The sequence below is a fragment of the Podarcis tiliguerta genome (genome assembly GCF_965153285.1).
Source record: "Podarcis tiliguerta genome assembly, chromosome: 11".
NCBI classification, from domain to species: Eukaryota; Metazoa; Chordata; class Lepidosauria; order Squamata; family Lacertidae; genus Podarcis; species Podarcis tiliguerta.
This window is the reverse complement of record NC_139544.1, coordinates 21,069,788-21,094,854: the sequence shown is the minus strand read 5'-3', so window position 1 is coordinate 21,094,854 and position 25,067 is coordinate 21,069,788. Positions and strand designations below refer to the sequence as shown.

The 25,067-nt window shown below is 42.4% G+C and overlaps 1 protein-coding gene and 1 long non-coding RNA gene across 4 annotated transcripts in view; one reads left to right on the top strand and one right to left on the bottom strand.

The window, feature by feature from the left end:
* Positions 1 to 21,737, bottom strand: part of LOC310660159 — an 82,585-nt gene extending 60,848 nt beyond the window's left edge. Inside the window, exon 1 of the long non-coding RNA XR_014503255.1 lies at positions 21,615 to 21,737. This is a non-coding gene — a long non-coding RNA (uncharacterized lncRNA). The remainder of the gene's footprint in view (positions 1 to 21,614) is intronic.
* KCNN2 (potassium calcium-activated channel subfamily N member 2) overlaps positions 20,312 to 25,067 on the top strand; it is a 90,025-nt gene continuing 85,269 nt past the window's right edge. The window contains exons 1-3 of one of the 3 annotated variants that reach the window (XM_083403891.1): positions 20,312 to 20,348; positions 22,003 to 23,219; positions 24,867 to 24,962. In XM_083403891.1, coding sequence (XP_083260017.1) covers positions 20,327 to 20,348; positions 22,003 to 23,219; positions 24,867 to 24,962 — 1,335 coding nt within the window. In that variant the 5' untranslated portion in view covers positions 20,312 to 20,326. Of the gene's footprint in view, positions 20,349 to 21,821; positions 23,220 to 24,866; positions 24,963 to 25,067 lie in introns of those variants that run through there. The other 2 variants (XM_083403892.1, XM_083403893.1) reach the window with 2 other exon arrangements.

Sequence of the window (25,067 nt, the reverse complement as noted above, 5' to 3'; positions counted from 1 at the left end):
AGGGGTGGGTTATCGATTTAAATATTGTTATTGTTAATCATCATCATCATTGGATAGGTTATTGCTCCATGTAGGTCTGTTTTCTAAATAAATATGTGTAAGATTTACATACATCTCTAGCATTATCTTGAAAGCACTGTCGTTCCTTATAGCCTCTGACATATTTCTATATCTTTCTTCACAAATTCTTATTCTTTGCATTCATGCATATGCTTCTACAATCATTATGATCTGGACACTCATAGAAACTGGAGTGGTTTTTCAGTAGGTAAACTCAGTTTTAGACACTTGCTGCACTGACATACAAGTTAGTTAAACGTATTTATTTTTAAAAGGTTCTACTGATCTTATCTGTGTTTTGTTAATACTTAGAGAGTTTTGGGATTAAATAGTCTATAAATCTTTCTAAATTTTATTTAAAAACCTGCTTGCATTTCATTGGAGAACCAGGTTTCAACCCATTTTCTATATTTAAGGCCTTTCCAAAACTCCAGTGCAATGCTTGAATTTTAAAAGTGTCACTTTGAGTAAAATAACATCCTTTTTGAATATGACAGATAAATGTTTGTTTAAATGACATATAAAATATTACCTAAAACAAAACTATTTTTAAGGCTTTGAACTGAAAAAATATAAATCAGGAGCAGAAATCATATTACGGTACTATTCAGTAGTATACACAATAAGGAATTATATTTGAGTAAATAGCTCTTACTCAGATCTATCCATCCATCCATAATCTTACAAATATTTTTAACTATAAACAGTGCCACTGATGGTCTTTGATGAGATTTGCACCCAAGTAAAACCAAGAACATAGCAAACACAAAGACCTTATACGTAGGAGAAGGATTACATTTCTACAACCCACCATCACTGATACTGCCCCTCTTTTGTACTAGAAATCTTGTGTGCAAAATGAGAAGTTTTGCTTCAGCAATAACCACGTTCAGAAAAATGAGGTATGATAAATATAATTCTTAATTCAGACATTATTAGTTTTATATTAGCATGCTATTAAATGTGCACAGAAATCACTTAAACAATGTTCACAAACATTGGAAAATGCAAACGTTTTATAATCCATGTGCTGCAAGACTTGATAATATGCATGATGGAAAGCCTTCGTTTTTCTACATACCAATACGCCTAACCAATTTAGGTTCTTCCTATTATACATAATACGATTTAGGCAAGACCACATCTTGCTCTCTGGAAACATGGAAGCAGGTTTTTTTCACTGGTAGCACCAGTGCTCCAGAATGTGCTTCCTGATGAAATATGGGAGGCCCCATTGGTATTGGCATTCTGCTGGCTATTGAAGATATAACTGTTTCAAAAAGTATTCTCCTCATCTCCTGACTTGAACTTGTTGTTTTAATTGCTTAGAATAATAATAAAAAAATGTTATTTATGCCCCGCCCTCCCCGGCCAGAGCCGGGCTCAGGGCGGCTAATACCAATAAAATCACAGTAAAAACATAATAGGGGGAAAAGAAAAAACAACAACCCCCAATTTAAAATACAGGTTAAAATGCAATTTAAAATGCAGCCTCATTTTAAAAGTAGCTGATAAATCGAGACCATAAGGGGAGGGAAACATAAGGGTCAGACTGAGTCCAAACCAAAGGCCAGGCGGAACAGCTCTGTCTTGTAGGCCCTGCGGAAAGATGTCAAGTCCCGCAGGGCCCTAGTCTCTTGTGACAGAGCGTTCCGCCAAGTCGGGGCCAGTACTGAAAAGGCCCCGGCCCTAGTTGAGACCATTCTAGCCATCTTGCAACCTGGGACCTCCAAAATGTTGTCATTTGCGGACCTTAAGGTCCTCCACGGGGCATACCAGGAGAGACAGTCCCGTAGGTACATGGGTCCTAGGCCACATAGGGCTTTAAAGGTCAAAACTAGCACCTTAAACCTGACCCTGTACTCCACCGGGAGCCAGTGCAGTTGGTAAAGCACTGGATGAATGTGATCCCATGGCAAGGACCCTGTAAGGAGCCTCGCTGCGGCATTCTGCACCCGCTGGAGTTTCTGGGTCAGCTTCAAGGGCAGCCCCGTAGAGCGAGTTACAATAATCAAGCCTGGAGGTGACCGTCCCATGGATCACTGTGGCCAGATCAGGGCGAGAAAGGTAAGGGACCAACTGCTTGATACAGTGGAGATGGAAAGCCATTTGGGCAAATAATTGCTAATACTAAACATTCTCCTCTCCCCCTTTCTTCCAGAAGTGAAGACAAGGGGATTGGACTAGAAGACGCCCGGGGTTCCTTCCAACTTTACAATTCTGTGATTCATTGCTTTGCATAATGCTGTACTCGAAAATAATTCACTGTCTAGCCTAGACCCAGTTAAGTCAAAGGATGTGACGCTATCCCACTGAATGACTCAAATGTCTATTTCTTCTGAAATTGGTTGTGCGCTGGACTATCAATAATTTTGTAAATGGAATGAGCCAGAATAACCTTGAGGTAAAATATATTTTTGGGTCGGCACCCATTCTTTCTTTATGTGTGCCAATAAGGCATGCCTGGTCCTTCTACAAGCACAGCTGTAAATCCTTAAGATCATATCTCCTCTGTGAAAGGCTAGTATAAAAGACTTTAAAGCCCAAGACACTATAAAGCATTACTTCCAACCAGAGCTTGAAAAGTTCATTTAAAAAAGGAACTAGTTCTAGTTCATGTTCAACATGCCCAAAAGGTAAAGACTTGTTCATACTAGTCCTTTTGCAAAATTAACTTGTTTGGTTCATGATCAGTTAACAGTTCAATTCAGTATCATCCAAATGATCCTCAGTGTTTTTTGTAGCATTTAGAATGTTACAACCTGTCATGCTGAAATATAAGATTTACTTAAGACTAAGGAAACATCAAAACGTGCACAGTATGAATTATTTTATTTTCACCAACCATTGTGATCTTTAAGCTTAAAGGCCCAAAGAGTTTAAATAGAAAAACAAACAAACAAACAAAGCAAACATATAAGAGAATGCACCTGAAGATGAACTAGAAATTTTTGAAGTTCTACCCCAAAATGAATTTAATTCGTGGTCAGTTCTCTTGGCAATTACAGGAACTACTTTCAAGTGTAATTAAAAGATTTTTGAACTAATTCAGTGAATTCCATTGAACTAAACAAGTTCTTTCTAAGGAGTGTTCCCAGTGCTACTTCAACATATTTATATAGAGCCCACAGTGTGCTTAAGCTGGTGCTAAACCATTAAATCAGTTGGGCAGATTTTCTGCTGGTCTTTTTTATGTCATTCCAGGCCAACTTTCCCAGTGTAACAGTAGTTCAGATAAAGATGAATGGTGGAGTAGTCCAGCCCAAATTGCCATTTCTAGCTCAGGGTTTATGGATCATCAACCATGCTACAGTGCAAATGATAGTATCTCTGTGCAAATGGAACCACAGCTGAATTTCAGGCCCAGCCACCAATCTGTCATGACTTTTCAGACCTTCATGAAATTTAATTGGCCACCTATGACTGACAAGCAGACCCGAACTTTCCAAATCCATTTCTAAATGAATTTGTAAATCGATACACAATTCTTACCCTGGAAAAGTGGTCTGGTACTTTGGGAGCTCATGTTAGGTTTCAACTTCTATCAGTAGGAATTGGATTAATTTTCAACAAGACAAGAAAGGCTGGTGAGGGACTCATTACGGTTCTGTTCACCATGGCATGAATGTCAAGAGTGCTCAAGGGCAATGGCTTCAAGTCTCAATTATGTTCGGAAAAAATAAAGGCACTAACCAAAGTCAGGAGAGTAGGATATCAAAAATACCTGTAAACCCAGCAGTCCCAAAGAACCTCCCTTGCAGCCTTGCAAATAAGCCTCAAAAGTTAGAAAATGACAAAAATGTTGTCTGCTCACAGATGCTTAGACTAAGTCACTTATAAATGCACAATACGTAGAACACACTTGTAAATTAAGTTCACAAAAATCACTACCCTACAGAAATTTTCGGCCATATGGAAATTTAAAAACAACAACAAAACCCTAGTGTCAGAAACACAGGTTAAATAGCCCAACTATTCTGGGATTACTTAAAAAAAAAAGACCTATGGAAGAAAATATTTGAATTCTTTCTTTTTAAAAACTTGGTGTGTTTTCAAAAGAATGCATAGAAACATGAAATCTAGCTGACTAATGAAGCCAAGTTAAAAAAATTATTTTTGCTGAAACTGGAAAATACCTGCATCAAAATTGCCCAGGTCTTTGTAGGTGAGCTTTCGTCGTTTAATCACTCTCCCCATTTTCAATTTGAGCATTGGATTGTTAGGACTTGTTTCACTGCTAGAGCTCAACCCATGAAAGTGTGCAGAAATAGATACTGTTCTTTTTATATATAAAAAAAATTTAAAACAGTATCTTAAAAAAGATACTGTTAAAAAACCATGGAGTAATCACAAGTAGTCCTGCACAGTTCTCAGATACAATTGTCACAACATATATAGCGTAACAGGTTGAATGGTCATGTTTGTAACAAAAATTTTTTGTTACTTCCTAACATACGAAGTCCAGGGTGTACACCATATACAATCCTTAAGTAAGGTATATAACCTATTTAATTAAATCCAATGCAGATATATTTCTTCCTTTCTTAATACGTTCTTGTTTGAGTTCATATATTACACAGTCCTCAAATGTGATTAAGGAAAGGTCCCCGGTATAGGTTATATACCTTGATTAAGGATTGTATATGGTCTACATCCTGGACTCGATTTGTATGTTAGGAAGTACAGTAACCAAAAAAATTTGTTACAAACATTACCGTTCAGCTTGTTGCGCTCTACATATCGTGACAATTGCATCTGTGTAACAAGGTATTGTATTTGTTTTGACCCTTTAGTTTTCAGATACAGCCTATACAAAAGTAGTTCCCTCTTAAGGCTTATTTTGCAACCTGCAAATGTAGGCATCTAATTAAAATCCACATCACAGCTTTTCTTATGCTGCAGCCTCAGGGCAAGGAAAAGGTAAATGAAGTCAGGCTGTATTTACTGGGCATAGGCTGGCTATTGAGGTCTTAATTCTTATTTCTTAGGAGTTAAATTCTCCTAGTTTACAGGGTCTTGTCTAAGCTCCAAACAGATAGGTGCAAATGGAAGAGCCCTTTGGGAAAGGCTTTGTAAAACTTCATGGTAATTGATGTTAGTCTGGTCAGTACTGAATGTAACATGTCCAATGGACTTTTTAAAGGGCAAGATTTCTCCTGCTGGGGGAAAATGAAGGAATTTGGGATCACCTGGGGACAGTTTCTAGTTACCAATGGCAACCAACGAAGTCCATTTCATCAGTTGTCATTATTTTGAAATAGTGTACAGATAGTTTAATACACAGAGCTGCCTATAGGTGATTAAATGAAACTGAAATTATTCAGGCACAGAAGCATCTAAATAGTTAATGGGCAAGTCTATATGTGGAACTGTTAGTAATGGGGAAAATTATTTATTATAAAATCAGGAGTAATTACTTAAATAATTGGATGGCATGCAATTCAGAGTAGACCTATAGAAATTAATGGACCTAACTTGCCATATTCATTTCAGTGGGTCTACCCTGAGCAAACCTTGGTTGATTAAAACCCATTGAATTTATTTTCTGCCATTGCTGCCTGTGGAATTGGGAACTATTACAATTGATTTTATAGTGGGTTAAAAATTAAAACAAATCTCAACACATTATACAAGTATAAGCTTCAAGACAAATACAACCAGCCAACTACGATAAACATCAAAACTGTGCTCTGCCAAAACCCTGAGTGAACACCCAGGTCTTTAGTTGGCATTGAAAGGTTAAAAGAGTGGGTGCTGATCATATCTTTAAAAAGGACGGACTACCAATGCTAGGGTGCCACCACCTGGAAGTTCCCCTATGTTGTCATACAGTGGACCTCAGTTAAGAAAATTGGTTCAGAGAGCCTCCCTTGAAGATTTCAACAAGTGGTCAGGTCTGTAGAGGAGAAAGCATTCTCTGAGGTCTCCAGTCCCCAAGTTGTAAAAAGCTAAAAAGATAAGTCCAGACGCTTAAGTCCAGTCAAAGGTGACTTATGGCGTTGCGGCCCCCATTTCACTTTCAGGCTGAGGGAGCCGGCGTTTGTCCACAGACAGCTTTCTGGGTAATGTGGCCAGCATGACTAAATCGCTTCTGGCGCAACGGAACACAATGACGGAAACCAGAGCGCACGGAAACACCGTTTCCCTTCCCACCTATTTATCTACTTACACTTCTGTTGTGCTTTCGAGCTGCTAGGTTGGCAGGAGCTGGGACAGAGCAACGGGAGCTCACTCCGTTGCGGGGATTCGAACCGCCGACCTTCCGATTGGCAAGTCCAAGAGTATCAGTGGTTTAGACCACAGCGCCACCTGTGACCCTTAGGCTTGGTAGCATATAAGCAGCCAATGCTGTTCATTCAGAATAACACATGCATTTATTTATGCCTTCGAAGTATCCCTAGGACTGAGAAAGTTTGAGAAACCCCAAACTGCGTGTTCAGAAATGATGAAGCTTCACATCTGTTTTGAATGGAAATATTCAGGATTCTGCATTCCCTTTGGCCTCTGTTTCCTAAACCTTTTGCGAACCTTGACTTTGTATGCATCATCTGCACCATCGCTCCTCTAAATGCAGATGCCAGCCACTGAAAATGTGAGGCTTATTGAGCTATGACTGAGAATGGCTGGTACTTCTTTAAGAAGGATGCAGCATTTCTGTGAAGGACAGAGTAAAGTTCAATAATGTTTTTTTAAGAGAGCCAGTTGAAGAATTGAATATTTAGAAAAAGACAGTGACATGCAATTGATGCTTCTGTGAGAAGGGGAATGGGATGTAGGTGGCAATTTTCAGCCTTCCTTGCAATACAAAAACCTAAAGTAAGCTTCAGTAAATCATCCTGAGTCAACGGTGTTGTGCTTTGCGTGAAATAGTACACTTGGATAAAATAACATTTTCCTCCCAGATATGATGCAAAGACATTACTAATACTAAAACTCTATTTTTGTCTCTGGCTAAGCTGTGCAGTAAAATAGTACCATAAAGCAGGGAGGCTTATGAACAATGACCTGCATCTTAGGAAAATAACTGCTTCCGCTGTGCCCCCTTTAACTGCTTAATTTCCAATGTAGTTTTTTTTTTAAAGCAACTTCCTGTCCCTCAAAAAACAACATTTTTTCCTGATCTTGCCACTCACCACTTCACCAGCCAACAATTGGTGATTTGCTTGAGGATACCAATGTACATGGTTTGAAGTTGGTTTTTGACCCACAGCTTGCATCAATTGTGGTTGGTTCTTTTACCCTGGCTTAATTCAAGTCAACTTCTAGAAAAGAAACAAATGGCTTTGGAATGGTAGTAGTGCCCAAATTCTGGAACACTGCCTTCCTTCTGAAGGCATGGATGTTCGTTTGTTGGGAGTTCAAAAGAAACTTACTTCTTTTTGTCTAACTCTTGGTGGCTATGGTTTGAGTGTCTTTGAGCCTTGTTTTGTTTTATAGCGCTGGTTTTGTGGTTTTAATATCAATATTGCTGATATATTTTTAATCTTTGGCTGTTATTTTACTGCTATCTTAATTGTGTTCTGTGATTTGTAATGAGATTGTTTTATTTATTTTCATGTCAACAACTTTGAGGTCATTTGTGGCAAAAAACAAACAAACTATGGTTTCTTTAATAAAATACAAGTAGGCTCTTGGATTCTTCAATGAACCAAAGTTAAAGCCAATTATAACTTAAGGTTATGTCTCAGCGCAGCCTAAATAGGGGAGCGCTTCACTATGCCCTTTTGGGAGTGCTCTATCCGGTGAAGATGCTGGTTAAACTCCGCCCATGAATTCAACATCTCACCCTCGCCTCTACCTATTCTTGCTGTTGGCTTTACTTCCCCTGGGTTGTTTCTGACCATCTGTTTTAACCCCCTTGAATTAATTAAAAGTTTTAAAACTTGCTCAGAATGCAAGGAAAGATGGACGTCTCTTTTCTCTTCAACTTTGTGTTTTATTTTTCCAACAAATTTCGTCGATCTTCTCCTCCCACCCAAAAACAGACCTCTATTAGCTTTTCCTTTCAAGCTGTTTTTGTTAATGTTTTCCTTTTGACGAGTGTCACCGCACTAGTAGCAATTATGTGTTATTTCTAAAGAAAGTGTATGCATTAAGTTTAGGGACCTTGGGAAAAAATCGGTTCATCTCGTTTTGTACCATGTTTCAGAATCAGAGTTCTTTAAAAATGATTGGGGATTAAATGAAGACATCCTTCTGTGGATCTCTGCTGACGAGGGCAAAGACTCTACCACTGCTGAAAGCATATACAGGTTCCCACAGGGATTAGCCAGGATAAAGCCCTGAAATAGGGCAGAACGGAGGTGGGTTGGAGACAGAGCTGGATAGGACATGCCTCTGTTGACTCCTAAGTGAGTCCAGCAGCTCAATAAGGGCCTGATGTAGGTCTTTCTGATGTGCTAGCCTGTAGCCGGTGAACAAAAATAAGCTGAAATACCTCCCCGCCCCCACCTTCAGCCCTGACCAGTGCAAATGGCAGGGCGTTGGGGGTAGTAGTTGCTTCACAGCTGCCTAAATGTTTATATTTGCTTTGAGAAATATGGCTGATATTAGGGAACAAAGGGACAGGTCCACCTCTTGTTTCTCACTTGCTGATAAATATATTAGTAACATGCAGTAGTTCTAATAACAGTGATAACCAAATTAGTCTCAGGATCCCAAGGGTTATGTCAGGGGTCAGCAAACTTTTTCAGCCGTGGGCTGGTCCACTGTCCCTCAGACCTTGTGGGGGGGGGCGGACTATATATTGGGGGGGGGGGGAATGAACGAATTCCTATGTCCCACAAATAACCCAGAGATGCCTTTTAAATAGAAGGACACATTCTACTCATGTGAAAACACCAGGCAGGCCCCACAAATAACCCAGAGATGCATTTTAAATAAAAGGACACATTCTACTCATGTAAAAACACGCCGATTCCTGGGCCATCCGCGGGCAAGATTTAGAAGGCGATTGGGCCGGATCAGGCCCCTGGGGCTTAGTTTGCCTACCCATGGGTTATATCCTTCAGCATCCATGCCAAGGCTGCCTCATTGTGGGCAGTTCAGAACTTTGTTGCTACAGTAAAAATCACCTAGTACCATTAACTATATAGGTTTTTTTGGTGGGCATGTGCTTTGAATGTGCATTGGATACGATTTAAAAGTATTTATTTAGTATCCTTCTCTGCATACCCTTACCTTAAGAAGTGAAGCAACTCAAGAGAGAAGATTTTCTGTGGTGCCCACCTCCCCAGCCCTGGAATTTCCTCCCCGGGCACACTGCCATCTTTTAAATATGTGAATTATTTCCTATTCGCCTGAGCTTCTTAAAGAACGAGTATCAATTGTGGAAAATATGGTTTTTATCACTCGCTGTACTTGCTATTATTTAATCAGATTTTGGTTTGGTTGGTTGTGAATTATTTATTGTTGTTGTTTTATATTGTTTTAATTTGTGCCGAAATCTGTCTGGAAGGCTATTTAGGGGGAACAGTAGGAAAAAATGTTTTAAATTAGTTTTATACAAATCAATAATTTATGTTATATGGCAGCTAATGATCTGAAAACTTGCGTTTTCAGATTAATAAAGGAGTTGTTTATATTGGCCAATTATAAATCAATAAAAAGCTAGCCTCTGTAAAGACAGCTTCATATTCAGACAAACTCGACACATTGAAGCGAAGCAACAGGAGTGGTTGCATCCTGATACAGTTAACATGGGACACAAATTTAAACAAGAACAAATTTAAACAAGGCGTATTCGAATATATATATATATTACTGCTCCTATTCTAAACTTCTCCACAAATGCATAAATAAAAATGGGAATATTTAGCCTTATTTATCTTACTAAAGTTTGTTTACTGAATTGATTCCCATAGGCATGCTTTCTTCTATATCAAAATAAAATCCATGCGAACATTTAAAAACTAGTGAAAGGAAATGCATCCACATGTAAATATTTATTCATAGATGCAACAAATGCATTAAAAAGGATGTGCAATATTTCAGCATCCAATGACATAACACCTGCATGTCCTTAGTATTGCACTGCACTGATAGCTTAGCGCTTCAGTAAATTACTGTCATGTTCTTATTATACTGAGAAACTTGTCTCTTCATATGGTGTTTCCCTTTCCACTGGAATTTATGATAGCATTGATTAAATAGTAAGCTATAGAGATGAAATATATTATGTGGTGAGCTTTTTGAATAAGTGCATTGTGGTTAAAAAGCATTCCGGTGCTCTACATTTCAATAAATAAATCTCAACATATAAAAGTAATAAAGAGGGTGCGATTAAATCACTACCTTTAACAAGCACAGGCAACTGGGATTAAGGAAGAACACCACTGTTTTTCCTTCTGATTATATGAATTCCTTTCCTTTGTATAAAAAGCATTTTCCCTTAGAATCTTTAAAAACCATTTTCGGGTAGGCAAGAGAGAGGATCACGTAGGCATTTTCCCCCCTTCCTATGGATAAATTTAGCTGAACCTTTTAAACATGGGCTATAGAAAATGTTCCATTAAGCCTACAGTGAACCTTTATATTTATATTTCAAGCACTAAAACCTAACCTTTTTAAATTCGGAAGTTGGTATGGTGCCACCTATTATTCAGAAACTATTTTCTTCTTGAACCATGGAACCGAGAACTTGCCAGAGCTAAAGTGACTCCATTGAATTAGTAATGAGCCCAAGCAAATGCTGGAAAATACTTCTAAACTGGCAATCATGTAACAGCTGCATCTCTTGAAGTTGACAGGCCTGATACTTATACAGAACACTGCAGGCTTTGTTCTTCCAAATAATTTTATGGAGAACTGACAACCAAGAGACAGGATGAGATGGAATATATCAATTCATTATTTAATGGCAACACTGCCTTGTGCTGAAGTTGCCTTTTGGTATATAAATAGAGTATAACAACTCGAATACTCTGTTCTACCTGCAATCTTATGCAATCCAAAATCTCAGATGTAATGCAGAAAGGATTTGAAGCAATCTTCACATCCAAAACAAAAAGCTGGTGGTTTCATACATTGCATTTAAAGGGGGGAAATAGGTCTAAAAGTTTGTTTTTTAAAAAACAAACCTCAAACCAACCAGCAGCTGTGATAGAAATGGCTGGACCCTGATTCCCACCCCCCTAAAATTTGTCGATCTAGGAATGTTTAGGATATTGTAGATCAACTGTTTTTTATTAAGTTAATATACGTATGCAAACTGAAGAGAGGCATGATTCAAGCAAGTTCACTATCTTGCCTAATAACCCATTACTTAGCTCCATATGCCTATTTCTAAATGAGGGCTGAATGTATATTTAAATATTTGATCTTTAATACAGTATAATAATTTTTTTACAAACAATTACAAGGACAAAGCACCAATATTGTTTGGATACCACTTTCTAAATAATTCTACTTTGCACTGTGAGGACAGTATATTTTATGGACATTTCATGCAGCAGTCCCCATCCCCAAAGATTTCCCTTCTTTTTAACCATACAGGGAGAGAGTATATGCCTAGTTCCCATATCACTACTACGAAAGAAAGGAGAAAGTCTGAATCAAAAGCAGGAAAAAGAGAGAAAGAGACAAGACTGAAATAAAAAGTAAATAGACTGGGTGATAGATTGTAATTAATCAACTTAATTCTGCAGATTTCAATGGGTTTAGCTTCAGTATGGGGTTTTTCCTCATCAAATGCAGCTACACAACTTATTTCTCCTTGAATAGAAACATGCCAAACCACATACATATAGCAGTGTTGTATCACTGAAAGTTTCGGGTTCAATGGGGTTTGTGGAGGCTTGTACCTGCCAAGGTAGATGCATATGCACCTGATATACAACCACAGATTTAGTGCAGCAGTTGAAGACTAAAAATGTAATCATATGTACACTAGTCAAACTTTCAAGCCCTTTTAACAGCTTAAACATAGTAAGTCCACTGAGTCTTCAGCTGCGCTGTGGGTTAAACCACAGAGCCTAGGACTTGCCGATCAGAAGGTCGGTGGTTCGAATCCCCCGCAACAGGGTGAGCTCCCGTTGCGCGGTCCCTGCTCCTGCCAACCTAGCAGTTTGAAAACACATCAAGTAGATAAATAGGTACCGCTCCGGTGGGAAGGTAAACGGCATTTCCGTGTGCTAGTCGGGTTTGCCAGAAGCGGCTTAGTCATGCTGGCCACATGACCCAGAAACTGTACGCCGGCTCCCTCGGCCAATAAAGCGAGCTGAGCGCCGCAACCCCAGAGTCGGTCACGACTGGACCTAATGCTCAGGGGTCCCTTTACCTTTACTGATGTCACTGGAACTGGTGTCAAGTAACTAGATTTAATAGTGCAGGATTTTTATACTGAATGACTTGTTGCGCAAAGGAAAGTCAGTGCAAGGATTCCTGCTAGCGCAACAGGCCTCCCCCCCTCTCCACATGCCCTTCTCAAATCTGCTCTGGAGGGTTGGGAGAAACCCCCAGAACAATGCATGAAGAAGGGAAGGGGAAGATTGCTCTGTTTGGCAAGCAGAAACACTTCCACCGATGGAACTATGTCCTTAGCAGCATGCTGAATACGACCCTTGATAATAAGCAGTGGTGAAGTAGAGGGCGAAGACTGGAGAATTCAGCTCCAGGCCTTTTTGCCAGAGTGCCTGTGATACTGACAGACTCTCCATGGCTTCACAAAGGAATGAGGTGATCGTGAAGCTATTAGGTTTTACAGATGTTTCCGACAGTTTAGCATGGAGGAAGTCAATGGATGAGGGGAAAAAACCAATCAAGAAGACTGGAAATTACTTTCCTTTCATGGGGCTCCTGCTCATTGCTAGCAGTTTACATGGTAACGTTTCATTGCAAGAGGGTTTGCGTTTCTGATCGAACAATTTCATTTGGCTGAATAACTTTTCTGGAAGTTCAGGGTGTTTTTTTAAGTTGAATACATTCTATATATCCTAGACAGCATCTTAAAAAGTAGAGACATCACCTTGCCAACAAAGGTCCATATAGTAAAAGCTATGGTTTTCCCAGTAGTGATGTATGGAAGTGAGAGCTGGACCATAAAGAAGGCTGACTGTCGTAGAATTGATGCTTTTGAATTCTGGTGCTGGAGGAGACTCTTGAGAGTCCCATGGACTGCAAGAAGATCAAACCTATCCATTCTGAAGGAAATCAGCCCTGAGTGCTCACTGGAAGGACAGATCCTGAAGCTGAGGCTCCAATACTCTGGCTACCTCATGAGAAGAGAAGACTCCCTGGAAAAGACCCTGATGTTGGGAAAGATGGAGGGCACAAGGAGAAGGGGACGACAGAGGATGAGATGGTTGGATACTGTTCTCGAAGCTACCAGCATGAGTTTGACCAAACTGCGTGAGGCAGTGGAAGACAGAAGTGCCTGGCGTGCTCTGGTCCATGGGGTCACGAAGAGTCGGACACGACTAAACAACTAAACAACAACAACAAGGATTGCCAGCTGATTCTAATAAATTGGGTATTATGCTGCTCTTTGGAGGGTGCATGTATACAGGGTGAGTCCTTTAAAAGAGGCCCCGTGGATAGAGAAAACCCATGTTCCATGGGGCCTCTTTTAAAAGACTGATCCTGTACATGTATATAGGGATCCAGGCAGCTGTGTGCATTTTTACTCTCCTTAGAAGTGACTATGAGGGCCGTCATTATTAGTTCAAAATTTTCCACCAAGCACAAAGAAGTCGAGAAGGCTGTTTTCCTCTGTTTTTCAGTGCCAGTCCAACTTCAGGTGCCCCATATGCAAGGTATAAGAGCGTCATTGGCAGTCTCCACATATTTGAGAGATCAAACTTTGTACTAATGGGGCTCAACACCAAGTGTGCTGACCACTGGGAAATGCTTTTATTTCAAGTCCCAAATTATACTTAAACTTGTTACACAATGGCTAATATATTTCGCCGTGATTCTTTGAAAACCAAACGGCTCTGGAAATGCAAGCATGCTGTAATCTCAGTTGGTATGGTTTCCAAGGCAGTATCTTATTTCTTATTTACTGCATTACCTTTAGAGGACCTTTTGTAATTTAATCCTTTCAGCCAGGAATGGAAATATGCCAGTGACCTCGTTGCTGCAGCTTCTGAAATATGATGATGGCATCTAAGAATTTATATACATTTTTTCTCAATTCTGTTCAGGGCTTGCACTGTGAACTTGAAATATTTTCCCAGCCCAACTCAACACTATCTAACTATATTATTACTAATATGGGGTCACTTGCAGCCCCCTGTTTCTTTGCTCCAAAAAGCAGGAGGTGATACGTTAATATTAGCCTAACAATGCCACATGAATTTCCTTTTGCTCTAGACATCTTGACCGGAAAAAGAATACATGCAGGACTGCTTCCAGATGACTAGTTGGTCCAATATATTTTATTTATTTAGGGAGAAATTTGGTTTGGTTCACATGCAATCCTACCAAATTCACATGATGCCCCAAGCAATACATGAACTGTAACACAACTTCCCTTCGAATCTTGCATTTCTTAAAATTTTGCGATGCACTTCAACAAAAAAAGAGACAAAAAATGTTTACTAGGAGAGAGAAAAACACATGTATTCATGAAAATAGCATCCAAAGATGCATTATGGTAGCGAAGACTGCTTGCAAAAAAAATTAAATGCATATATTGGGATAAATTTGCACGAAACTGCATGTGAATTTTCAAGCAGATCCTTTTTTGGGGGGGGGGGATCACAAACTGCTGCAAAGATGGAGTACACTGAATTTCAGAAGGGAAAAATGAGAAATAGAAAGAAATAGCCCACCCCTACTTATATCCACCTTTCTTCCATCATGAAACTCAAGGCAGCATATACTGGATTCCCATATGGTTTGCCAAACCTTTTCAGCTTCCGCAAGGGGATGTCATCCTATTAGACACAATCTAGTTTTGTGCACAATCCTGAATATGCTGAGTGTGTACCTTACGACTTTTAGAAATAGCTCAGGAAGACTAGACACATTCTGAGTTTGTGCATGGGGGTGCCCTTGCTCCCTTTGCATAGGGCAGAGAGAAAAAACACACCTTCGCTTGGCCGTGTAACTGCAAAACCGAAAATATATTGACCAACTGAAAATTGCAGTCTATTAATGACCCAGAAAGCCAAGGCCTCTATTGAATCAATTGCTCTTTGTCTGAAATAAAGTTATAGATTTTCATTTCCAGGCACACTGTTGAAAGGTGTTGTACAAGTTTCCTCTTATGATAAGGGCTGAAAGGTTAGAAAGCAGCTGATCACATTGGAAGATATGTTCAGTCACAGTTCATAAGTTGATCTCGCCCATGTCATTCAAGGAGGCAGCTTTGTTTTATGCATGCGGCTGCCATTGGATATTGACTGTACTGTGAGTGTATACTAGACAGATATGAACTAGAAAGCAAAGTTGTCTTATGTTTGCTACTGTGGCAAATAATATTATTAGTGGTATTATTTGCAGAGGATGCACCGACTGGTATGCCAGACTTTAATCTGGGCCCTGGTTTTTACCTTCAAAATGATTTTTCTTAATTTGCCTAGAGTCCACGGTTATTAGTTTAGAAATATTAGAAAGACTTTTTTGTTGGTTTTTTTTGAAAAGCAGGAATTTTGGAGCAGCTAGCTGCTCTGTGTGTATATATATTAGGAGACATATATTCCAAGCCTGTAAACAGCAAGTTACAGGCCACACTGTTGGGTGATTGTCTCCTATGGAGCCAAAATAGACACTGCATGCATGTAACATTCTCCTTGCTTTAATAAGAATGAAAAAGGAGACTCGGGGACTGCAGCTGGGAAAAGAACATTGGCAAGAATCAGCCATTTCATCTTCAGAAAGACTTTGCAATTATGCTTTACGATTCTGCATCTTATGCCACAGATGTGTTGTAGACCCTACCTATGCTTTTAATATCTTTCAACTTAAGTAACAAAAAAGAATCAGCATCCTCTTAAAATGAATAAAAAAGTACCCCAGAACATGTCAGTATATGGAAACATCACCGCTGCAGACACACAGATTGTTGACATCATATGATGTGCCTATCTGTGGGAAAGAAGAGTTTCCCAGGACGTTCACAGGCTGGATAAGTCTTTGTGAAGAGTGTAACTTGAAACCTTCTGTGTGCGCATGTTCAGGAAGTTTATCTGACTTGCTAGAAGGACTGAACTGAAAGGACGTGTTTTTCTCTAGTGCTGTAATGTCAGAAATAAACATTGTGTAAATAGATTTCTGACTTATTTTCTTTCCCCTGCGGAAGCAGGAGGGAGGGGTTGTGCATTTTACCCACGCTTGGGAAAATGTCGCCTATCAAATCTCCCTGGTCTGTCTGGATATCAGCCAGAGGAGGTTACCGGTAAGCAAGCTCCGAGGACAGTGAGAGGGGCCAGCCTCTATGGAGGGGGCTTGCAAACCGACAGAACAGTGGTTCCCAATTGGTGGTCCACAAGCTCTAGCGGGTCTGTGCAACCATTCACATACTATAGAGACATCAAAATCTTCAAAAGCAGTGGGTCCAAGGCTTGGCTTTTGAAAAACAGAGCATCCACAGTACTTAGCTAATTAGGAACCACTGCCCTTCAAGATGATGACTGGATACTATTTTTATTAATTACCCACTTTCCTCCTTTGGATGGTAGACCAGTGCACAACAGCACAAATTAATTTGGAATTCCTCTTCCGTTTTAATAGTGGATGTGCATGTGTGTCTTTGTACATGCATGTGCAAGACGGAAGGTGCCGTTTCAGATGCATAGCTCACAATATACTATTTGCATGGCTCTCTGGAGCTGAACCAAGAACTATAGAAATGAAACCACTTAAATACTTTGATTGGAGATTTCTATTAATGCTGTTGGGATTGGAATGATTTCTTGTGTTAAATGTTGTTACAATTCACTCACTGTCTGTTGGCTTATAGAACAATCCTATGTATGCCTACTGAGAAGTAAGCTCCATGGAGTTCAATGGGACTTCATGTAGTAATAAGATATTTCAGAAGCTAGAAACAAAAATAATTTATTCAAATTTGAATGCATTCAATGCTAATACAGCACACATGGGACGTAGTTGCGTCTGCATTTGAGACTTGCTTGGGAAATCCGTCAAGTTTTATATGTACAACAGAATGCAATTCAATTTGTTTGCCTTTCGAAGCTAAATTAATTAATAAGGAATAGCATAGATGCAAATATAGGATCACTGCATCTGCTAAAAAAATCCAATCAGTAAGAACACTCAGTTACACATCCAAGCTGGAATAAAACATCCAACATCTAAAAATGATTAAAATGTAAAACAGGGAACTTAGAGCAACATCAAATATAAAATACAAGCATATAGTAGAACATAACAAAATCAAGAGTGTATTGATCCTTTCATGAGTTGTGTCCTATAGCATTGATCCTGTTGTCGATGTTACAAATTGCTCTTTCAATGTAGAACTATACATTGTGCATTTCAGGTTTTCAAGCATATTCTCAGCTTGGACTTTGTGAACTACTATGAGATACAGATCACTTCAGAATGCAGTCAAAACAAGGACGTTTTTAATTATTTTGTTTTGATGGGTATAGGATTATTATTTTTATTAAAAAGTGCTATTTTAAAGTAAAGTAAATAAAATCCCTTCCACTAAGTGTACAAGGTGATTGACCTAATCAAATAAACCTAAATTATTTAGTTGTCTACACATAACATTTAACATGCAATAATGCAGCATGTGAACATTTACTTGGAAATATGTCTCACAGAGTTCAGTGGAATCACCTATAAGAAAGTGTGCTTTTGAGTGTAGCCTTAGGAGATTGTTAACATAAGAGAGAAAAATATATTCAAACACAAAATAAGCATACTTCAGATTATTAACCTAGCAAACCCAGATTATTAACCTAGCAGACTGTGATTTATTCTGTAAATCACTACAATATCCTAGATTATAAAAATCTGTTTAAATGTTCTAAGGATAAGTATAATAACCCTGATTTTCATGCTATTACAATAATCTTGTAACATGTTGCAACATGTTATTTATAATCTACAGTGACACTGCTTTCAACAGTACAAAATCTGGATGAGAAAAATAGCTTGGCTCATTCTCAACGAAGCCTAAATACTGATCAGGATACAACTGACCATGTCATAAATTTCCAGAGAAGAATTTAGTTTACCAAAACATGGCTTCCACATATATTTATTTTTCTGGATTAACTGGGATTTGCAGATGCATCCATCTAAGTAAGATGTTCCTGTACATTGTACTTTTTTTTAAAATTCAAAGCAAGGTTCTATAATGAAAATATGATTGCTGGTTTAATAATGGTACTCATAACAGCATAGCCGTTGTACATGAATCGATTTTTGGCTTCCTTTCTGTAAATAAAAAGAAACAAAAGAGAATTTGTTCGGCACACCCATTGTATTCTCTTTGGGATGTGTTAAAATTAATTATTTACTTGAAGGCACTGGAAAAAAGACAAAATGGTAGCAGGTGATCAACTTTAGGGTTGCTGCAGAATAGAATTTCAGGAAACTGGATCCAAGTCAGAAATTCAATTACTTAATGACAGTGATCCTGTTTCACTGTTTGGCTTTTGCTGACCCCTAAGGAGTGTCCCTGCCACATGGATCTTCTTAAACGTTTGGTAAAAGTCACAAGGTAGGTTTTTTAAAAAAGAAACTACAAAACTGCTATTGATGGATGGTTTTTCTGTCTCTCAAGTTTTAGTTTCCAATAAAACATTAATAGTTTTAAAACACACACAAAGGCCAGAATGTTTAATCTTTCTAAAGATATGTTTCTGGAAAAATGAATGAAAAGGGACAAAACCTTGAACAATTTGTCCACACGACAACCTCACCAAATATTTTCATCTTTATTATTTTTAAAATAATTGATAAATGGGTCCCTGGACCCTACTCTTGTGGCTTTTTCACTTCATATTAATCAGCATATCATGTGAGAAGCACCAAAAAGCAGAGACAAACAGGTACCGTCAACAAGTATTCACGCATGAAAGAAACCTGTACTTATTAAGAACCTTGAACTTATATTGAATCTTGGTCTCCCATGTTTAGTTTGCATTAAATTCCAAGGACTAGATGTTCACAGCTTGGGTTGTCTGACTACATGGCTGCTTGGAACCATATTGGCTCAGATTCAGAGAAATGCAGGAACATTTTGTGAATTGGTCTTAACTCCCTTCCCTGTAAGTCTTACCCACACATCCCCTTATTATCACTGGAGTGTGCTCCTATTATACCACAAATGCTTGTGCAATCTGGTTTTATCCAGGCGAGGGGTAAGCAATACAAGCAATTGCAGGCTATATAAGCTTTTAATTGTGCACTGCAGATGATCATGTAAACACTGAATGGTATATACACCACTGTTGTCTCTAATCGTTACAGCACTGGTGTACACAATGGAACGGAGTCAAAAATATCCAGCAATTTAAAAGCGAATGCCTTTCTTTTGGCTTGCTAGACTAAAGAGCTCCTGACAGGAGCAAACTGTACGCCTTATCTGCACAAATATCTTCAGATTCAGTAGAGGCTGTTTAATTTATTTATTTCAGTTTTCTAACCCAATTCAGGGCCAAAGGCTGACAACAAAATTATTTAAAGAAGATTGCCACAAGCTATGCAAATATAAAATGCAAACATCTGGATCGTTCAAAATTAGTCCTTTTCGTTACCTAACTGTGGTCACAACACGCCTCTCTCTGCACAAAGAGGTTTTGCACTGCAGGATTTACAGTGCGGTTTTTCAGCTCGCTTTCGATCCTGGGTTAGAAAAAGGTCTGGGAGAGGGAAGTTGGAAGCATCTGCAACTGGACTGGGCTTCTTTTTAAAATAAAGGAAGGCTTGGCATGAGCGGTAGATTTGCACGCCTATATTTCTACGATATACTCTCTCTGCGTGCTATATGGGTTTGGCTATATGGCTAGTTCTAGATGGGATTGCTTTAGGAACCGCCTCACGCCCGTGGGGCTTTCAGAAGCAGAAAAGACGGAGCGGAGAAAGGCGCTAAGCAAACAGCCGGGCTGGATTACTGGTGTGTGTTTCTGTCTTGCAGAAAATCCCGCTGCTGGAGGCTCCAGAAAGGAAAGCCCGCACGGAGAGGGATTGGCCCGGGCTGGACAGCTCCCAGCGGCTCCGAGTTGCTCCTCTCTCTCTCTCTCTCTCTCTCTCCCTCGCAGGGGCGGACCCTCCGACACCCCCCCCCCTCCCCGAAGCGCAGCCGAAGCCAGCGACGGGAGGCAGCAGCAGGACGCCGCTCGGCATGTTTCGGAAGAAGCGTAAATGTGCGCGAGCAAGCGAGGCGCTCGCGAGGTCGGGGGAAACCCCCGCCCCCAGCCAAGCAGGCGGCTCCCCTCCCTCCCTCCGCCTGCGCCTGCCAGGGCTTCCCCGCGCCAAGGCCCATCCCCGCTGGAAGCGGCTGCGGCTCAGCCAACTCCCCGCCGCCGCCACCAGCACCAAGCGACAGCTGCTGGGAAAGGTCGCCGGCCGCCGCCCTCTTGCCCTCCGGCGCGGAGGAGGCATGGGGTGCGGGGGAGGCGCCCCGAAAGGGTTAAAAGAATCCCTCCCTCCCTCCAACCCCCCCCCCCCGCGCGCTTCCCTCTCCTTCAATGGGAAAGCGTTTCCCTGCCTCCTCTCGCGAATGAGCGCGAGCACCGCCTTTCACACTGGCATTCCGGGATTTCCCTTTGTTCAGAGCCGGGAATCCTCGTCGGAAGCTTCCTCCGCAGTCTCCCCCCTCCCTCCCTCCCTCCCTCTCCCCGCAAGCTTCACAGCTCTTACTCCGGACTCGTTCTATGCTTTCCAATGGGGCTACTCCAGAGCAAGGGCTTTGAGCACTGGATTTTCCTGTTGTTGTGTTGCTCTAATCTCTATGGGACTCGGGGCAAATGCCTTGAGGACGGGGATCTTGTTGTTATTGCGGATGCTATTACGGTTATTATTATTATTACCACTGCTACCATCGTTGCATTTTCCTGCTCTCAAATTACATACATCGTAGGTGCTTCGAGGACTGCCACCCGCCCGCCCACCCCAAATGCACGCATCTTTTTCCCCGCTAGAGGTAACCCCCAGTTACATCACCCGGGAGACCTGTTTGCGCTCCATGCCCAAGGCTTAGATTCCCCCCCCAAAACCCCATGAGATCCGAATTAAATCCGAATTAAACCTATCTGGTCTCCTGATACAGCGAGCAGGAGACCCCGTCGGGGGCAATTTTAGAAACGTTAGGGAATCCGTAGTCAAATGGAAAGCCTCTCCCAGTGCCTTACATGCACGTCACATCCACACGAGCGGAACCACCCCAGGGAACTCCTGTGCTGCACGTCCACAATAAGGCTACCAATGGCCTTACTTTATTTTATTTTATTTCGGAGCTGGGGGGTATTAAGGGATGAGCTGCGAGACCACAGCCTCGTCGGTTTTTTTCGGGGCGGGGGGCGGTAGAGCGGGTTTCGTTCATAGGGGAAAGCCCTGCAGCAATCCAGATTAAGGGGAGTTTGGAGGAGGGGATGGGATGGGATGGGGGGGGGGAGAGAAATAACCCTTACCTGCCTGAGCAATTCTTGCAGCAGCAACAGCAGCGGGTGGTGCTGGTGACAGCCCCCCCCTCCTCCTCCCGCCGGGGCTGCCACTGCAGTGAGTGTCTGGCGGTGGCAGGTGGAGGAGGAATCCCCCCGGGCGGAGAAGAGGAAAAGGAGGAGGAGGGAAGAGGAGAAGCGCGCGCCCCCGTGGCTGGCAGCGCCACCAGCAGCAGAGGCGGCGGCGGCTGCACGCGCAGCTCCTGGGATTTTCTCTCTCGCGCGCCTTCCTCCCTCCCCCCCCCCCCCCCCCCGCCACGCGCCTGCTCCTCGCGCGCTTTTCTTCTCCTCACGCTGCAGCTCGCTTTCTCTCTCTCTCTCTCTCGCCCCCCCCCCTCAACCCTCCCGCCTTTTCCAGGTGACGTGATGCCCGTTGTTTTGGTGCGCCCGACCAATCGGACTCGGCGCCTGGATTCTACGGGAGCCGCGATGGGCCCGTCGTGGCGGCAACAGGACTCCCCTCTGCCGACCATAACGCATTGCGCAGGGTGCACCACCGCCTGGTCCTCCTGCAGCTTTAACAGCTCTGACATGGAAACACCATTGCAGTTCCAGCCGGGCTTCTGCTCAGAGCAGCAGCAGCAGCGCCCACACCCGCATTGCCAGCAGCAGCAGCAGCGCCACGCTCAAGACAAGCAGCAGCAGCAGCAGCGCAGCCCGTGCCTCCAGTGCAACAACTGCTGCGCTGCTCACTACGGCGCTGCGTCGGGCGCGGGAGATAACCTGCCGCTGCTGCTCCGCACTTCGTCGCCCCTTTCGGCGGCGGGCGCCTTCCGGGCGCGCTCGTCGACGCCGGCGCTCTCGTGCTCCGCAGCCTCGTCGCGCCCGGGCAGCCAGCTCAACGTGAGCGAGCTGACCCCTTCCAGCCATGCCAGTGCGCCCAGGCAGCCCCACCACTACGCCCAGCCCCAGCCCCACCACCACCACCACTCCCACTACTACCAGCCGTGCCATAGCGTCCAACCGCAGCAGCAGCAGCAGCCGGCGGGAAGCCCCAGCAGCAGCGTCGGCAGCGCAGGCAGCCACAGTCACCCAGCAGCGTCCCAGCAGCGGCGGGAAAGCAACCCCTTCACGGAAATAGCCATGAGCAGCTGCAGATACAACGGCGGCGTCATGCGTCCTCTCAGCAACCTCAGCTCGTCCCGCAGGAACCTGCACGAGCTCGACTCCGAGTCGCAGCCGCTGCAGCCTCACCAGCCGCCGCCGCCTCCCTCACACGCCAGTCCCAGCGCTTCGGCTGCCGCTGCTGCCGCCGCCGCTTCCTCGGCCAGCGGCGCCGGCCCGGAGATCGTGGTTTCCAAGCCCGAGCACAACAACTCTAACAACTTGGCGCTCTACGGATCCTCAGGCGGCGGCGGCGGCGGCGGAGGAGGAGGCGGCAGCCAGACCAACAGCGGCGGCGGCGGCAGCAAGTCGAGCAAGAAGAAGAACCAGAACATCGGCTACAAGTTGGGACACCGGCGCGCGCTCTTCGAGAAGCGCAAGCGCCTCAGCGACTACGCGCTCATCTTCGGCATGTTCGGCATCGTGGTCATGGTCATCGAGACCGAGCTGTCGTGGGGCGCCTACACCAAGGTACCTGCTGCTGCCCCTCGCAGCGCCCGCCTCGCATCCCTGGCATCGCTGTCTTCCCTCTCTTCTTCTCTGTTCCTCTCCCCCCTTCCTTCCTTCCTTCCTTCCTTCCTTCCTGACTTTCTTTCTTTCTTTCTTTCTCTTTCTTTCTTTCTTTCTTTCTTTCTCCTCCACATTTCCTTTCTTGTTTCCCCCCCATCCATTCCATTCCTTTCCTCTCCTTCTTCCCTTGCCCACTTTATTATTTTCCCTCTCCTTTCCACGTCTTTCTCCCTTTTTGTAGCAGTTCCTATTGTCATATGCTCCCCCCCCCCCATAAGGACATTGTCTCTGAATTGGGAAAAGTGCGCTCTGTTGCTTAGGAAATGTGGCTTCCCGGCTGAACTGCTTTTGTGTATGTTAAAACTGAGCTACTACAGCTGTGTGAACTATTTTTGTGTAGGTCACACCCAAATGCAGTTGTGCTTCACAAGGAATGTGGTTTTCTAATGTCCCGCCTGCTTACTTAGCCACTAATTTCAATATTGCTTACTTCCTCCAATGGGGCAGATAACCACTTTGAAACCCCCATCCTGAATACATCCACTTACTGAGAAAGTGCCAATTACTGTAATGGCATTTACTTCCAAGGAAGTGCATTTAGGGATGCAGCCAAGTGCTCCAGTCCTGTAAACTCTGTTACTTGGAAGTTAATCCTACGGTCTCCATATCCAGAGATTCCTATTGCTACGGCCACAATCTACCTAGGAAATCTGTGGGACTGTTCCAGCCAGAGAGCTGTAGATATTTCCCATAGCTACTTACACTGGAAAATAGCCTTCGTTTGCCGCTATTTTGGGGAACCTTGCAGGGTGGCTTGGAGTTTGCTTGCTTTTCCTGTTTAAAATGCCCACCCATGCATGCTTTGCTGTAGAACGAATGTGTATCGTACATCTGCTACATTGCACACCATACTATGCAAGGAGTAACAGAGGAACTTGCTAACTTGCACAGCCAATCCATGTTAGCCTAGTGAGATTTCCCCCATAATAATTCTTCATCCATACATTCTGAATGAATGCTGTGTGGATGCTTTCTACACTAAGATGCCCCGCATCTGGTATGCAGGCACTTGCTGCTTGTATCTCCTGAACTGAGCAGCGACAGCTGTGTGTTAAAACCCTGCCTCTTTGTTACCACACTGCAAAGCTGACGGGGGACAGACAATCGGATAATGCCTTGATAAGATAATAACTGGAAAAGCCAGCTGTTTAAATGCTTTGCATCAATGGTTTTAGCATCCCTTACAAGATTACTGCCTTTGAGATAGCTTTAATTCCAGAAAGGCTTGCCCAGTGTAGTTAGACCTGCAAGTAACATTTTTTGGGGTGACTTTTTCCACTCCCAGTTGCTTTTCTAGGCCTTTAAAGGAGTTTATCTCTTCCCAGTACTGTACTGGGTTGCTCTGCTAGAATAGTGAGTTTACACTGAGCTCATTAGTTGTATCCTGTTCTGTGCTGTTGCTTTTTAATGTAAAGATCTATACTTTTAAAGGTGTTGTTTTTTAAGAGCAAAGTCTTTCTTACAAAACGTAGCCTGTATTCCCCTCTGAAATCTTCAACATGAAGGACACAAAGATCAGTGTAAAAAGCATCTATTTTTCTCTTGCAGGAGTCGCTGTATTCATTAGCCCTAAAATGCCTTATTAGCCTCTCTACAATCATTCTGCTTGGTCTGATTATTGTATACCACGCAAGGGAAATTCAGGTACGTTCCACTTATGATCTGAGGCTTGTTGCTACCTGTGTTTCAAGGACATTTCTGTGAAACTAAACAGACTGCATTGATGCATTCTTACTAAAGAGTTAACAG